The sequence below is a fragment of the Lytechinus pictus genome, chromosome 11, assembly GCF_037042905.1.
Source record: "Lytechinus pictus isolate F3 Inbred chromosome 11, Lp3.0, whole genome shotgun sequence".
Lineage (NCBI taxonomy): Eukaryota > Metazoa > Echinodermata > Echinoidea > Temnopleuroida > Toxopneustidae > Lytechinus > Lytechinus pictus.
Genome location: NC_087255.1, coordinates 3,675,150 through 3,692,770, shown reverse-complemented (window position 1 = coordinate 3,692,770; position 17,621 = coordinate 3,675,150). Strand labels below are relative to the sequence as shown.

The following is a 17,621-nucleotide window of genomic DNA, read 5'->3' as shown; positions in this document are numbered from 1 at the left end:
ATGTATCCATGTCGAGTAGTTAATCATTGTCAGTTGATGGATAGAGAAATTTAATGATATTGTTGTTTTGTTTTTATAGTTATGTTGATTTCATTACCATGGTCATCATCAACATCGTCATTGTCATAATCACCCATATCATCATCACTATGATCTTGATCATCATCATAACAATCGCCCTAATCATCTTTGTTTTCATCATCATCATCATCATCACCATTGATCGCCCTAAACACTATCATCACCCTTATCTTCTTTCATTTTCATCCTCCTCCTCATCATCATCATCCTCAACATATTTATCATAATCATCATCATCATTATCATCATCATCATCACCGCTACCACCACCACCACCATCATCATCACCTCCACCATCATCATCATTATCATCATCACCATCACCACCACCATCATCATCATCATCATCCTCAACATCACCATTAACATTACCATTGATCAACCTAACCATCACCCATATCCTCTTGCATTTTAATTTTCATCCTCATCTTTATTGTTTATTTGTATTTTCAGGGCCATAGCATCACACCTTCAGACCTGTGGATGTTCAGTAGTCATAGGCAACAGTAAAGAAGAAGTCAACATGGTATGTTATTCTGAAGAGAATTCACAACCAAAAAAAAAAAAAAAAATAGGATGCTCCATGTCCTCAAACTCAAACTAAATAAAAACATAAAATTTCAGGATTTGTGATGACGGAGGGTGCATTCTTAGGTTTTTGCATTATTAAAGCCTTGAATTTAAATCTTTTCTCCATGATGACTTTTTATTTTTAAAGCCTGTATTTAGATTTGGCAGAGGGTCAGTAATTTCAACTATACTTCAGTATTGCATGGTTACAAAAGGGTAGTAGTCATTGTATGCATTTTTCCTTTACAATTTTAATATGGCATTTTTTCCCCTCTTTTGTTTTAAATTCAAATCTAGTACCTTCCCTCGCTAATGCTTTTATTTTCTATCAATTTAATACAGTGCATTTATCTTGACAAACAAGTCTTTAACCCTAAATCTCCCGGGGTATTTTGATTCTTGTCATTCCCGGGGGGAGCCATAATGGCCCCCCTTAAGATCTCGGCCGCGGAGTGCGCGATCACAACGAAAATGTGCATGATGGTAGAGAATGACGTAATCTACGCAGTTGCATTGGTAAATTTCACTGAATTCATATATTTTTATTTTATATGAATTAATTATGCTAATTTATTCATGAAATCATACTTTTTGCTCTGATTCACTAAATAAAGCTCCTAGAATGCTATTTTTGGTGAAAATATTCTTTATAGCATTCCTAACAATTGTGAATGAAAAAAATTCTGGTACCAAGACCGATTTCTTATGTATTTTATTGTTCTTTTAATTTATTATGTATTTCTTTGTTTTTTACTTTTTGTTTTTTTATTGTTTTTTCGATGGAAATCGTTCCAGACCTAATTCTAATCATAAACAAGGCAAAATTAATTAAGTTTAATTAGTAAAAGTAGAAATAATGATACATTTATGAATTTTGGCTGAATACACAATTTGCATTGTATTTGTACATGTACATGAAATCACGTTTATGAGCAATTTTGGGTCTGACATGCACTTACATAATGTTGCGTAATGTCGTAACCGCGTAACCGGGCGTCACAAATTTGGTCTCAAAATTTGCGCGAGACTTGAAAGTAAAAAGTCAGTGAGCAGCGGGGTCAAAAAATTTTGCGCAGCAGATATATCGCGAAAATTGTCGAGGGGGGGGGGCCATAATGGCCCCCCATGCCCCGGGAGAATTAGGGTTAAGGCATTATATAAGAAAATATTGTAGACTGCACATTTTGGATGCCATAACATCCTAAAAATTGGTCAGTCACATTACACAAAAAGGACGTGGAAGTAAGCAATGGATTACTTTTTGATAGTTCATTCAAATAAAAACACTTTTACAATTTCATTACCTGTAAATCATTACTTACATACATGTAGAAGTCTCAAATAAGACATGTGAATTTGGTAAGCACTTTTGAGTTTTTTTTGTTGTTGTAAATTTAAACTCCGGTCAGTCACATTACACTTTATTCTGTACCACAAATTTGACATTTTTTAAACCCTACCTGCAACTTATGTTTGAATACTTTCTTTTAATGTGATGTAAAATTGTGATTTTCAGATTATCCAAAATAAAATTTTACAAAACAATGGCTTTCTGTTGAAAATTCCTTAAAGGAGAATGAAACTCTTGGAGCAAGTTAGCTTTTGTGAAAGCAGAAAAATCAAAGAATAAGATCAACAAAAGTTTGAGTAAAATAGGACTAGCAATAGAAGAGTTATGAGCATTTGAATGTCGAGATCACTAATGCTATGGAGATCCTCCCATTGGCAATGCGACCAAGATCTATGATGTCACAGATGAACAACTCTCCCCTTTTGGACACTGAAAATATACCCCAAAACATCTCTTTTTGCTCATTCGAATCATATGACAAACGATTCATCAATGATATAATGTTGTGAAACCTCTGTACTTGTCCTCTCATAAAGAGAACACATCACCTTGTGATAGACTCTATAAAAGTGAGAATATAAGTGAAATAAGTACTAAAGTAATGAGGGAGTTGTACGTGTGTGACATCACAGATCTTGGTCGCATTGCCAATGGGAGGAACTACATGGCATTAGTGATCTCAATATTCAAATGCTCATAACTTTCTTATTATTCATTCATTCTTCCTCAAACTTTCAACAATATGTTTCTTTGATTTTTCTCTTTGATATGGATTCAGCTGGTTTCAAGGGTTTCATTCTCCTTTAACAAAATTATATGTAGTCCCATACATGTACATGTCATGATTTTGTATTGTTTGGATGCTCCTATAATAAGGAGATGCGTAGGACAGATTTTGTTTTATTTGGATTATGATCCCCCATTTGTATTTATGAATTTCCATATGAGATTTAGTCCTTATTTGAAATAGAGCCAATGTTAGATTTTGGAAATGTCCGCTCTGCTTGGAAGCGCCCTTAACCTTGAATTGATGATGTCCCCCCTGATACAGATGCTGAGTACATTGAGTATGTTCCTTACTCCCGATGAGAGGAAATGTTCAGTGTATCTGAAAGATGAGAAGCAGATTGAATACCAGAGAGATCTACTCCTACAAGGATTCATCAAGGTAAGATCAGTCTGGGTTCCGTAACCCAAAGGTTAGAGATTAATCGTAAGCTCGATTTTCACAATGAATTGTTCATTGTAGCCAATGCAATCAATCGTAGAGAATATATGTTCTATGTTGACTGCTAAGCTTTGTGTTACGGGCCACAGATATATTATTATATTACTATTTATCATTACTTGTGTACTACATTTTGTTCCAAAAGGGCCCAAAGTGCTTACAGCAAGAATAATCAAATAATCAAACCAAAGTTGATGAAATTAATATTAATTATTAAAGAAGATGGATTGTGGAATAACATTCTATTTTTTCTTTCTCACTTTGTTTATATATAGGATAAAATCAATCTCTCAGACTATGGACGTGATATTATGGCAAGCCGCTATCCAACAACCCTTGTTGACATGAGTGCTCTAGAAGTCAAGCAAACGCTACCCTACAATGAACATGACTATTGGTAAGAATGGGAATATCCTTCTTTGATTGGTTTATATTATTCACTTAGTCGACTTTCAGATGATCTAAAGATGTGCTAGGACTATATTCTTCTAAATGCGTAATCATAAATGCTATATATTTTAGTATGTTAAAGGGTAATGAAACCTTTGGAATAAGTAAGCTTGTGTCGAAACAGAAAATTAAAGACGAAAGTTTGAGAAAAATCTGACAAATAATGAGAAAGTTATGAGCATTTGAATATTGCAATCACTAATGCTATGGAGATCCTCCCATTGGCAATGCGACAAGGATGTGTGATGTCACATGTGAACAACTTTCCCTTTGATGGACTATAAAATACCCTCAAAATGTTTTATTCTGCTTTTTCTTGTGGTGATACAAACTCTTTATCCATGATGTATTCTTTAAAAATCTGTATTACAGTACATGTCCTCCTATAGAAAGAACACATGATCTAATGATAGATGTGATAAAAGAGGCAATTTAAGTGAAATATATACTAAATTAATGGGGAGAGTTGTTCACAAGTGACATCACACATCTCTGTCGCATAGCCAATTTGAGGATCTCCCTAGCATTAGTGATTGCAATATTCAAATGCTCATAACTTTCTCATTATTTGTCCGATTTTTCTCAAACTTTCGTTGATCTGTTTCTTTGATTTTTCTGTTTTCACACAAGCTATCTTGTTCCAAAGGTTTCATTCTCCTTTAAACTCCACAAATCACCACTGTCATGCAGTTTTGCCTGTGGTCAAATCCCTATCTGGTTTAATACCAGTATGAAAAATGAACTTCAAAAATATTTCATGAACAATACTCGTACATTATATAGTGTATGAATAAGCTTACCAAACAAGGTACATGTATACTAGTATAGTACACTGAAATGAGTATTTCAGTATACATGTAGGCTGATGGTTCAGATCAATGGTGCAACGGGTATGCTAGTGCCATTAAGCAGGGTGCTACATAACTTTTTAGAAGCACTTGCCCAGTCGGGCAAGTAAATTTTTAAATAGTTGGAATATACTTGCCCTATTAAAAATCTATTTCACTTGCCCGAAAAAAAATCATTGACAAAACAAGTTTTACCTCTTCTAAAGAAAGTTTTGTGGCTTTATAAACCAATGACCTTATTCTCACTTTTGACATGAACTGATCTACTTTGTTATTGCATTTCTTTTTCCAAAGTGATTTTATCTTGCCTGCCATGACCAAAATTAGAGTCAATATATCATATCGACCCTGATTTTGGTCATTCTACTGTGAGAATTTTGCTTGCCCGATTCGGGCAAGTAGTTTAGGTCTTTACTTCCAACACTTGCCCAACTCTAACTGTTACTTGCCTCGGGCATTCGGGCAAGTGCTTATGTAGCACCCTGCATCAAGGGATTTGGTTGATATTTATGCGTAATGTTGATTTGTGAAAAGAAACCCCCCATCACCCACAGTAAATCCTGTAATTTTTGTACCAATGTCCTAGACAAAGCATATAAGTTAAAGAAAAGTAATCTATTAAAAAAAAATGGTGTGTTCTTCGTCTCCAGGAGACATGAAGCCCTGACTTGGGAGCTACAATCACTATGGTTAGACAGCCAAGAAACATTGCCAGTGTAAGTATGTTCTCCCTCACATATTAAATATGGAGCACTTTGTGCTTACACTGTAGTCAAAGGGAAGGGGGGATGCACGTTATGGCCCCCCTCAACGTTTTTGGTAAATTTGATAAATTGTATAGATACATGTATTTAACATGAGAAGCTCGCATCACAATGTTTCGTGATATTTTGTTTTCTTTTTATGTCTTTCGCAACCTGCGAGAATAAATCTGTGATGCTCGTGTACACGATTCTGAGGTTCTGTAACATTTTGTGAGTGGCTTTGGTACTAAAAAGATTATATGAAATCAAGCAATTCAACCCCTTAGATTGCATCGTTTTCTACTCTCAAATTGCACATATCCTTGTGATGACGCTCATGGACAAACAACTATAAGTACCATGGGCAGGACTATTAGGGTTAAGTGTGATGAAAAATTATTTTCTTTTTTGGTTGCGTTTGGTAATAATGCATGACTACGTTGTCAAATTATGCTCTGAGGATATCTGCCAAGTCTCCCTGATTGCCTTGAGGCTCTCTGAAAATTGACTGATCTTGAGCAAAACATTGGAGATTTTCAACATCTCCTTGATTCAAACATTGATTTCTGCCATAGGATTGTGTGTACTTGAGAACAATCTCCCTCCTTTCTCAGTAATACCTACATTGTAAGTCACATTTCCCCTAAGGCGGCCATACGGCGAGTTGAAAACAGCTGTTTTAACATTTTTTAAATAATAGCTACATATAGGTGGTTTGAATAAAAAGTAATAAAACGGCTGTTTTCAACTCGACTTACGATCACCATAGAGCAAATGTGACTGAGGTACAAATTTTTCCTGAAAGGTGAATATTAAATCTATCAGCTCCAATATTTCTCAATGACGTTATGAGTTAAAGGTCAAGTCCACCCCAGAAAAATGTTGACTTGAATAAATAGAGAAAATCAAACTAGCATAATGCTAAAAATTTCATCGAAATCGGATGTAAAATAAGAAAGTTATGGCATTTTAAATTTTCGCTTATTTTTCACAAAACAGTGATTAGCATGCAAATGAGACGGTCGATGATGTCCCTCACTCACTATTTCTTTTGTTTTCGGGTCATTCCATCTGGATTCACCCAGTGGTTGCACCTGACCCTCTCAGTTTTTGTTGTAAATTGGTACACATAAAATTCACCATGGCCCACGCACAAAACAAAAAAATTAGTCCAATCGGTCCGTCGGTTCTCGTGCTACGGCCCGCCCTTTTCTCATTGTTTTGACAAAAATGGGCGTGACCTTCAACTTTCAATGGCCATTGCGCCGTAACGTGTTGACCAATTTTCACGAAACTGGTACCATTCAAAAGGAAATTCAGAGAGGAATCCAAAACATGCGTCAAATAATGTATTGGAGCGATTTTTAAGGTCATGACCTTTGACCTTTACTTTGACCTTGAGTTTGACCCCTGGACAAATAATTTTTCTACTTGATTTTTGTGTATGTTAATCATTAGTATGATATTAACAAAATATATTAAAACCAATGATGGTATTTTATTTCTTCACATTTTAAAACTCTTCCAAAGATACCAATTATCTGATCTGAAATTTCACTCTAGTCCCACATACTGATATTCATGTTAGTAAAGTGTTTAGCAGTCCCAAGATATATGATTTCTCCCAATCTTAAGTTACAGTATGCAAACAGATGAAAAGAAATTAAGCTTATCAGTTGAAAATGTGTTATTCTTGTTGGATTTTCTTTTTTTATTCAAATGAACTTTTTGTCGGGGTGGACTTGTCCTTTAAATATCATGTTGACGATAAGTGGTGGTAAAGCATGACTTTAAGTCATACTTCTCTCTGTGTGAAATTCCCCAAATGCCACCATTTTTTTCACAAAAAGAAGCTTTGGAATAATTCACTTCTCAGGATTGTGCCATTATGCCAAAGTCTATGTTTCATACAGTGTGAGTGATGGGTTTTTTGTCTCACCTGCATAGCAGAGTGAGACTATAGGCGCCGCTTTTCCGACGGCGGCGACGGCGGCGGCGGCGTCAACACCAAATCTTAACCTGAGGTTAAGTTTTTGAAATGACAGCATAACTTAGAAAGTATATGGACCTAGTTCATGAAACTTGGCCATAAGGTTAATCAAGTATTACTGAACATCCTGCCTGAGTTTCATGTCACATGACCAAGGTCAAAGGTCATTTAGGGTCAATGAACTTAGACCATGTTGGGGGAATCAACATCAAAATCTTAACCTACAGTGTAAGGTTAAGTTTTTGAAATGTCATCATAACTTAGAAAATATATGGACCTAGTTCATGAAACTTATACATAAGGTTAATCAAGTATCACTGAACATCCTGCATGAGTTTCACATCACATGACCAAGGTCAAAGGTCATTTAGGGTCAATGAACTTTGGCCGAATTGGGGGTATCTGTTGAATTACCATCATAACTTTGAAAGTTTATGGATCTGATTCATGAAACTTGGACATAATAGTAATCAAGTATTACTTAACATCCTGTGCAAGTTTCAGGTCACATGATCAAGGTCAAAGGTCATTTAGGGTCAATGAACTTTGGCCAAATTGGGGTATTTGTTGAATTACAGCCATAAATTTGAAAGTGTGTTGGTCTAGTTCATAAAACTTGGACATAATAGTAATCAAGTATCACTAAACATCCTGTGCGAGTTTCAGGTCACATGGTCAAGGTCAAAGGTCATGTAAGGTCAAAGAACTTTGGCCACGTTGGGGGTATTTGTTGAATTGCCATCATATCTCTATAAGTGTATTGGTCTAGTTCATAAAACGTGGAAATAAGAGTAACCAAGTATCACTGAACATCTTGTGCGAGTTATAGTAGTTTTCAAAATCAGCACTGCTGCTATATTGAATCGCGTGATGCAGGTGAGACGGCCAGAGGCATTCCACTTGTTTTTTTTTTATTTTTTATTTTTTTTTTCTTTTCTATAACAGGTTGAAGTTTTCAAGTCTCGAGCCAGAAACTCTGATTACAAGCTTCTTAAAAGAGGTGAGTAAACTGGCCTTACATGCCCGTATATTGAAGTCAAGTTTGATTTAAACTCTGGTCTGGAGTTGTGGTTTGACTATGGATACACAGAAATATTTAAAGGGATGCTCTGGGCTGAAAACATTCATAGCTAAATAAATAGAGTAGAATTCACAGAGCAAAATGCTGATGATTTCATCAAAATCGGATAACAAATAACAAAGTTATTGAATTTTAAAGATTTGCATTAATTCAGTGAAACAGTCCTAGGCATGTCTTCATGAATATTCATTAGGTGGGCTGATGATGTCACATCCCCACTTTCCTTTTTCTTATGTTATTACATGAAATCATAATTTATTCATTTTTTCATGAATCTGTAAGTGATGTGTCACCATTATTATGAAATAAGTTGCAGCAAGAAATAACTAATGCACTTAATCAGTTGGCAATCCAATTGTTTTAGTTCTTGGTAGGAAAAATTTCATATAATAAAATACAAAAGAACAAGTGGGATATGACATACGTTTGAAGAGTGGACTCATGAATAAAAACAGTGGACTCATGAATAGAATAGCGTATCTAACCATGGTAACAGGCCTCAATTTGGCGCACTGTGACAAAAGCGTGCATCGGAATTGGCCATTTTTTATACACGCGCCAAATACGCGCTAAATTAAGCATAATTTATATTGGAAATCTGCATAAACCATGGACTCGACCGTGGGTTTTCAAAACCACCTTTGTGAATTTGGGCCTATACTGATGACTATTGTCTTTGCTTTTAAGATTGAGTGCATCAATAAGTATTATTGTGATATCTTGGTGTTTTGTCTTTTTGTCCCAGATATTCTTACTATACCCACAGTGTGGGATCCGAGAAGCTTACATAGATCAGTTCCAAAGGATACTGGATAGGAGGGCCATTGCCTTGATCAAATATGTGGAATGTGAAACGTAAGTTAACCCTTCTCTTCAATGGGTGGTATTGTGATAATAATAATAATAATAATTGGCATTTATATAGCGCTTTATCAATCTACGACTGTTCAAAGCGCTTCACAATTATTATTACCCGGTCACTGGATTCATAGCATTTCAAGCAGCCTGTTAGGCGCAAACTTGCTAAACCAACCCCAATGACGGTTGTTTCCTACCGGTACCCAATTAGCACCTGGGTGAGAGTGGCAAAGTGTGAAGTGACGCCTTGCCAAAGGTGATAATTTACCCTAGAGGTTTAAACCTAGTCTAAACTAGAATTTTAAACCACACCTCTATGGTATCTGGATTCAGGATATTTCTTCCATATCCATGGAAATTATAATATACCAGATAATTCATTATAAAAATTCAACATATTTTTGTATTGTCCTATTTTTCTCAATTCATGACTCAATGTTAACTTGTTTATGGTCAAAATAAATTCCCCAACAATTTCCATTGAAAAAAAAAAAAGTAAAAAAACATAGAAAAACACAAGAAATTTAGAAAAACAATAAATTACATAAGAAAATAAAAATGATATTACTTTTTTTTTAAGTACATTTGATCAGGTTCCTATAAAGAGTCTGTGAACCAAAAATTAGCATTTTAGAGGTATTATTTAGTAAATTAGAGCAAACTTGATTTTTGATAAATTAGCATGATTGATTAGCAATGAGAATTTTCGCAGATTTTGACCTTATACCGGTAGTCTTGTAGATTAGGCCATGGGTAACGCGCGTGCCAATTTTCGTCGCGATCGCGCTATCGACAGCTGAGATCATAGGGGGTGGGGCTAAATCAGCCCCCTAGTCTTCTTAGGCGTCAAAATAGATCAGTCTATTTAGGGTTTAAATCAAATAAATCCTATTTTTTTTATTAAAAAAAAATAGCCAACCCTGCTTCTATGGAATGCTGGTTCCATGATAATTTCTACTATATTTGTGGCAATTATAATTAGCCAGTTAATTCGTGAAAAAAATCAACATATTTTTGCATTGTCCCGATTTTACTCATTTTATGACTGAATTAAATTTTAGACAACTTTATGCAGCAGAATGAGAATTATTTTTAAATCGTACGGTGCATACACAACTGGCTATGGCTATCAGAATACCTTCCTGTGTGTTTAGCCCCCAGCCTTCTGCCCAGTAATCTTCATAGCATTGCCAATACATGTCATCGTAATACTTATAGCGATAAGAATTAGATTTATAGAGAGATTTTTTTCCCCCAGAGGATACAAGGCACAACTATTACTATCCCAGGTTTAACCCTATCTAAACTGGGCTATTTCGGACCAGAATATACTTGGGGGGTCAATTTGATCCCCCCCCCCTCGAGATCTCGGCCGCTGATTGCGCGATCGTCGCAAAAAATTGCACACGTGAAGAGCCGGATGCAAAGTACAATTGACTTTAACTCAATTTATATAGCTAGTAGAATGCTAATTTTTGGTGGGAGTATCAATTATTACATTTCTAACAAATATCTACAAAAAAAATTCAAAAATGTAATCAATTTCTTATGTATTTTATTTTATTTTTTTATTTTTATGTATTTCAAACCTTTGTTTTTTATTGCTTTTTCCAATGAACTTTGCCGGGGACCCTTTCGCGATCATTTGGGTCTGACATGCACTTACGATATGTTGTGTAATTTCGGAACCGCGTACCCGCAAATTTGTTCTCAAAAGATGCGCAAGACTTGAAAGTAAAAAGTCCGCGAGCGGCGCGGTCAAAAAATTTCGCGTGACGGCGAAGTGACAAAATTTGTTGGGGGGGTCAAATTGACCCCCCCCCAGTTTATTAAGGGTTAAGCTTAAAGGGATGCTCCGGGCTTAGAATATTAATATCTAAATGAATAGAGTACAATTCACAGAGCAAAATGCTTAAAATTTGATCGAAATCGGATAACAAATGACAAAGTTATTGAAATTTAAAGTTTATCAATATTTTGTGAAAACAGTTACATGTATTATGCACTTTGTCATAAATATTCATTAGGTAGGCCGATGATGTCACATCCCCACATTCCTTTTTCTTTAATTTTATTACATGAAATCATAAATGTTTCATTTTTTCATACATGTGTCTCCATTATGATGAAATTAGTTGCAGCAACAAATAAATGCACTAAATCAGTTGTTAATTCGATTGTTTTAGTTCTTGTTAGAAAAATTTTGAATAAACTGAATTTGACCCAAAATTGCTCCAGATCGTGATTTTGTTTACAAAGTCAATTGATGTAAATTGATTTTTCTCATTTTATTCATAAAGATATGGTTATTTTTTCTTTCATCAGCTGAAATTAATTGATTTTAGCATAATTATGCTTCAAAAAGGTTTTGCTATAAATTTGCCTAAAAGTAAAAAAAAGAAGAAAAACAACAGGTCAAAAAACAAAGAAATGCATTAAAAAATTCATAAAACAATAGATTACATCAGAAATTTATTTTCAAACCAAGATTTTTTTTTTTTAATTGTTAGTAATGGTTTAAAGAATATTTACACAAAAGATTTAGCATTCTAGGAGTGTTTTTAAGTGAATTACCGTAGAGGAAAAAGTATGATTTACACATAAATTCGCATAATTGTTTCATGTTTAAAATGTTTATAGGAGCGCCTTGAGTACCTAACAAGGTGGATATGTGCGCAATATAAATACCCTATATTATTTAAAAAAAATAATTATTTTGGAAAAATTAACCATACGGCCTTGTAGATTACATTCCACTCTATTATCATGCCAATTTTCACGGCGTTCGCGCGATCAGCAGCTGAGATCTCAAGTGGGAGTTGATTAAACCCTCCCCCGGCTTTCTAACACCCCCAAAAGCCTGGCGTGGTTAGGGTTAAGTCAAAACTTTTTCAGGATAAGCAATTACTCTTCATTGTTTTGTTCTCACAGAGATCGAGGTACCCATCCCAGCAAGGTCACACTCAGGAAGCTAAAACATGACCTCGACCTCAACCCAGAAGGCAATTTCCGTATTGTCCTCTCACGAGCGGAAAAGCTCCGTCCAGGAATGAGCGCCCTCATATGTGGGCATCCGGGTGCAATCACAAAGGATGGTGACTCCTTACAGATTGACTAAGGTCTCACAGCATCCGTCCATGATCACAGAGGATGGCGATTCCTTAAGAATGACTTAAGTCTCATAGCATCAGGCCGCAATCACGGAGGATGGCGACTCCGTACAGATCGACTAAGGTCTCACGGCTGCGTGAACGTTCGGTATGTGTGTTCTTAAAAGAATTATTGTTAAAACTCTTGATATGTCATACAACTCTATGGAATTCATCTGACCAGCAACTCAGGCATGTTCAGAATTAATCGTAAGCAGAAGGTGACTTTTACATGATTTTAAGATATAGGTATATTCAATCTCTGTTAATCACTTGGACTGGATTCACAGTTCGTAAGGAATGCATGACCTTTTGCACAACAGATGGCTGTTTCTCATTGTGAATTCCATCAGCTAAATTCAGTATCTGATCTTTGGAGGTCAATTCTCATTGTTAACAAACATCTGCATGAAAATTTTAATTTTTTATAAAAATTGGTAATGGTTGTACAAAAAACACCCCCATTCTTTGGAATAGAAAATTTAGGGAATTTCATTGAGTGCAAGAAAGTGTCACCGGTCACGCATGAAGTCTGCATTAACAAACAGCTTAATACCCCCTGGACCAATACAGTAGGAACTGGTCCAGTGCGTGTATGGCCAATAAGTGTTTCCCTTATTAACAGATCCATAACACTACATGGACCTAAAAACATGCCATGCATTCCTATGGGAAATTTCATACTCCTAATGTTAAACAGCAGTCGAATCTGTAACATTCTTGTGAGTCTTTGACCCCAATATCTACTTAGAAAATTTCCCACAGCAACAATTGGCGCAATCCAGCTTTCTGATGGTCCTAATGTGAAAGGGTTCAGGGCATTAGAGCAGGTTGGATCGGTCCTGGAACGTTTATGTGAATAGGGCATAACTCCCGAAGACAATGTCATCATGAAACAATAGATTTGAGTTGTTTTTGATTGGTTATGTAGATCATGACAGACCTTTGGAGCTCCAAGAAATTATTGTTAAACTTATTGTTATGTTGATTTCTACATGTATGTAACCTTTAGTTTTCCAGATAGATTTCTGTGTAACTTTAATCAGTTTAGAAAGTTTTCTGCTACATGTAGTTTTTCAATATTTAATTTGCTTTATATAAGTACAACATACATTCTTTTTCTTTTTTATTTGTTTAATAAAGGTGTCATTTGTAAAAAGTAGTGAATATTTCTAGAATACATGAATATTTCTATATTTAGGGTCATGTGTGTGATAGCAATAGGGAGTTTGCGCAACTGTAATGGGGACGTAATCAAGAATACATCAAATATTATTTGTAATGATCATGCCCATCAAATGACAAAGAGCAGCTAGTACAGGTAGGTCTTTGTCGAAAATTGCTGACCCGTAACAGCAGCTTCTTCCTACGTTTTTGGAGCTGAGGAGCAATTGCAAATTTATATATCATTTGTCCAGAGTCCAGGACAAATCTGCTGTTTTGATTCACCAATTTTTATTTATACTTCTTGGTTGTGCTTTGTCATTCAGGGCATTTAAGACATATATTTTCTATGTTCTTGAATACGCTGTGCATAGTGGAAGAACGAACTCCCTAATATCTATCAAGATCACAAAGTTACCATTCCTAATCTAAATGAGCCTACTGAAAAGAAAACATATTTAAAATTGTAATATCAAAGTGTGCAGAAGCAATATGAATGTCATTCATACGTGCAATTCCAGGCTATTGCAAGGCTCCCTGTAGTAATAAAAGCAAATTCAATTTAAACTGAATTGATTCAATTGATTGAATTGATTAATTCAATTGATGTCACGTATCGACTGCAAATTGAAGCCAATTTCCCACAAGGCTTGCAGTAAAGCAGAATATTGATAGATTTTCATATTCCTACCATTATTCAGAAATTTAAATGAGAGAAGTTTCCGTATTTGAACTTTGACACCATTCTCATTACGGAAACCAGTTTGGAAGATCGTTTTGCTAGCGTTCCCACTTGATCACACAAAAGTGGTTTTCAAAATCACTTCATGTAAAGCGATCTTGCTGCTATGGAAACGCTCTCAGTAGGGTGACACGTTTCGCGCGAAATGCGAAACCGCAGTGTAGGCATTTTGCACCTGTCTTGTGGAGTAGCACGCGCAAAATGTGCGAAGATTGCTTCCCGAAGAATGGTTGTGTCCTCACGCTAAACCAGTTTAATGTGGCAAAGGGATCTTGAAAACTACATCGCGAGGTGGTTTTCTGAACCGGTATGAAAGATCGCTTCTAAGATCGCTTCAACCGTTCTCACTACACGTTATAAACTAGTTTTAGGAAGGTAGTGAGAACGGCGTCTTTCTTATTTCATTCCAAATGCAATTTGTTAATAAATTAATGATTAGATTGTATGGTGTATGTATGGCAGGCTTAATTGAAAACCAGTTTTCAATTTGGATTTTTTTTCAGTATTTGTTTTGTCTAATTTAAAATTTATGTTCAGATCATATTATTTTCAACCTGGAATACCCCTTGAATGAAATTTTATATATATGTTGAATTTTCCACATTTCACATCAAGGCTCTTGGTAGTATTCTCCTAAGAGATATCTGATCCACATTGTGCTGTACACAACCTTGGTGGCGTAAATGGGTACCTGGTAGGAATTTATAAATTGAAACGTTTGAGCACATAACAGCAGCTTGGCTAAAGCCAGGGTAACTATACTGCATAAGTGTAGTCTGATTAGAGACTTCTGATAAATAGGCATTAGGCTGTACATGGGCAAGTATGATTATTATGATTACCATATGCCCACTATTGATAAATTAATTTTACTCTTGTTTTGCAGTTGAAGAGCGCTAGATTGAATTTGTTATATTACTTGAAAAAGACAATGATATATACATACATGTATACTATTGAGATTGAATGTTTTACTGTGGTGTATATTGTGCCTGTGATTAGTAAGCCAAGACTATGTTCATGAATGCAGCATGATGAACTCTTGCGTCTGGATCTATTCCTAGGCATATGGTTCCAGCCAATCAGGAGCCATCTTTCATGAATGCTCAACTCACACATTAACAATGGACAATGCAAAGCAGTAGTAGTGCCCATTGTTTTTAATTATCAGTATAATTGTTTTCTTTTTTGGGGGTCTGGCATTCCACAAGAAAGAGAATACTGATTTCTGAGCTGCCAAGTAGTACAGATTATCCGTATTTAGCACTGGAAACTGAGAAGAATACTGATGTTTTCATACAAAATACTGATTTCTTAAGTTTCGGGTTTATGCGTCTCCCGATGGTATTTCTTTAAAAATACTGATTTTCAGCTTTTAAAATACTGAAATGTTCTTGATCAGGTTGGCAGATCTGTGATGTATACACAAAGCAAGGAGGAGAACAATAATTATAGCAATGTATCGTTACATGATAAGTTCAATTAATTGGTCAGTTATTGTAAATTTCGTGCCCCAGTACTGAGCGTTATACACAAGTTTTCCCTGCCGATGAAGTGCAAAAGGCTCACCAGAAAGCTTGTTAGTATTTAGTCTCTTTGTGAGTTCTGTTTTCTTTATTGTGGTGTACTGGTGATAAGCAAACTTATGTCAATGGAGGTTATGGAGCCTCGTCAGAATGAATCTCATCATTACACACTTGTGCATTCATTCTTGTGTTATTCATGTTCTGGAGTTTCTATGTAAGATTGATTGTAAAAAAAAATTAAGTATAGTTTATTGACATTTTATTATTGTATGCTACAGTACTGGTATGCTGCGATGAATGTATTTGATTGTTATAAGTGTATAATTTAAATGGTGCTACTATAGGCTTTATTCCAGATAAAATACATTCTGGCCATTTTCCTTTTCCAATGATTAATGCATTGCGTGATGATAAGGCTACTGTAGGGAAATTCACTCCACGACATATGAATTATTCAAGAACAGAGGAAATGTATTGTCAAATGCCCTTCATGACAAAGACCAAGAAGTCTTTGTTGAAAATTTGCGGATCAAAACAGCAGTTTCCTTCTTAACTTTGGACAAAAGACGCATTTCCAATTTTGCATCAGCTCGGAAACTTAAAGGAGAATGAAACCCTTGAAACCAGCTGAATCCATATCAAAGAGAAAAATCAAAGGAACACATTGTTGAAAGTTTGAGGAAGATTGAATGAATAATAAGAAAGTTATGAGCATTTGAATATTGAGATCACTAGTGCCATGTAGATCCTCCCATCGGCAATGCGACCAAGATCTGTGATATCACACACGTACAACTCCCTCATTACTTTAGTACTTATTTCACTTATATTCTCACTTTTATAGAGTCTATCACAAGGTGAGGTGTTCTCTTTATGAGAGGACAAGTACAGAGGTTTCACAACATTATATCATTGATGAATCGTTTGTCATATGATTAGAATGAGCAAAAAGAAATGTTTTGGGGTATATTTTCAGTGTCCAAATGGGAGAGTTGTACGTGTGTGACATCACATATCTTGGTCGCATTGCCAATGGGAGGATCTCCATAGCATTAGTGATCTCGACATTCAAATGCTCATAACTCTTTTATTGCTAGTCCTATTTTACTCAAACTTTTGTTGATCTTATTCTTTGATTTTTCTGCTTTCACAAAAGCTAACTTGCTCCAAGAGTTTCATTCTCCTTTAAGACAAAACTGCTGTTCCTGTTTACAGTTTTTGACAAAAACCTCCCAGCTGTTCTTCGTCATTTGACGGGCATTTTCAGGATATTAACTATGTTCTTGAAACCTCTGTACATCGCAGAGCAAAAACTGCCTTTCATCCACTCAGCGACATCATACAGTGATTCACTTTAAGTGAAGGTAAGACAACAATGGATAATTAATTATGCATCCCTAGTGACATGACCATTATGATTACGTTACAATGGTAAAGCTCAGTGTCACTGATAGTAACTTGACACATGGGAACCTTATTTTTAACATATTGACTACATGTAGCTCTCATTTAGGTTTTTTTTCCTTGGAGATATATAAAAATATTTTTTTATAGACAATATTCCACTCCACTTTCATGTTTAGCAATTTTGGTTTAACATAAACAAAAGAACATCAATAATCAAATTATTGAAGGGAAAAACACGTTATGAACTTATGATATATAGCATTGTCTGACTCCAATGTCATGAATGTAACTTGGCCATTATTACTCTTCTTAATTGTGACAGGTGTAATCCCAGTTAATTTTTTCAAAACAGTTTTCCATGTGAAAAAGAAGTTGTCTGTACAAAATATTGAAAGATTTCTTGTACCCCCACTCCCCATCTAACATAAAAAAG

The 17,621-nt window shown here is 35.3% G+C and overlaps 1 protein-coding gene across 2 annotated transcripts in view; it reads left to right on the top strand.

The window, feature by feature from the left end:
• LOC129270706 (guanine nucleotide exchange factor C9orf72-like) overlaps positions 1-16,080 on the top strand; it is a 30,085-nt gene extending 14,005 nt beyond the window's left edge. For both annotated transcript variants that reach the window (XM_064106439.1, XM_064106440.1), the window contains exons 6-12: positions 535-607; positions 3,054-3,170; positions 3,506-3,627; positions 5,179-5,244; positions 8,207-8,261; positions 9,088-9,197; positions 12,132-16,080. In XM_064106439.1, coding sequence (XP_063962509.1) covers positions 535-607; positions 3,054-3,170; positions 3,506-3,627; positions 5,179-5,244; positions 8,207-8,261; positions 9,088-9,197; positions 12,132-12,318 — 730 coding nt within the window. In that variant the 3' untranslated portion in view covers positions 12,319-16,080. The remainder of the gene's footprint in view (positions 1-534; positions 608-3,053; positions 3,171-3,505; positions 3,628-5,178; positions 5,245-8,206; positions 8,262-9,087; positions 9,198-12,131) is intronic.
• The last annotated feature ends 1,541 nt before the right edge of the window (positions 16,081-17,621 follow it).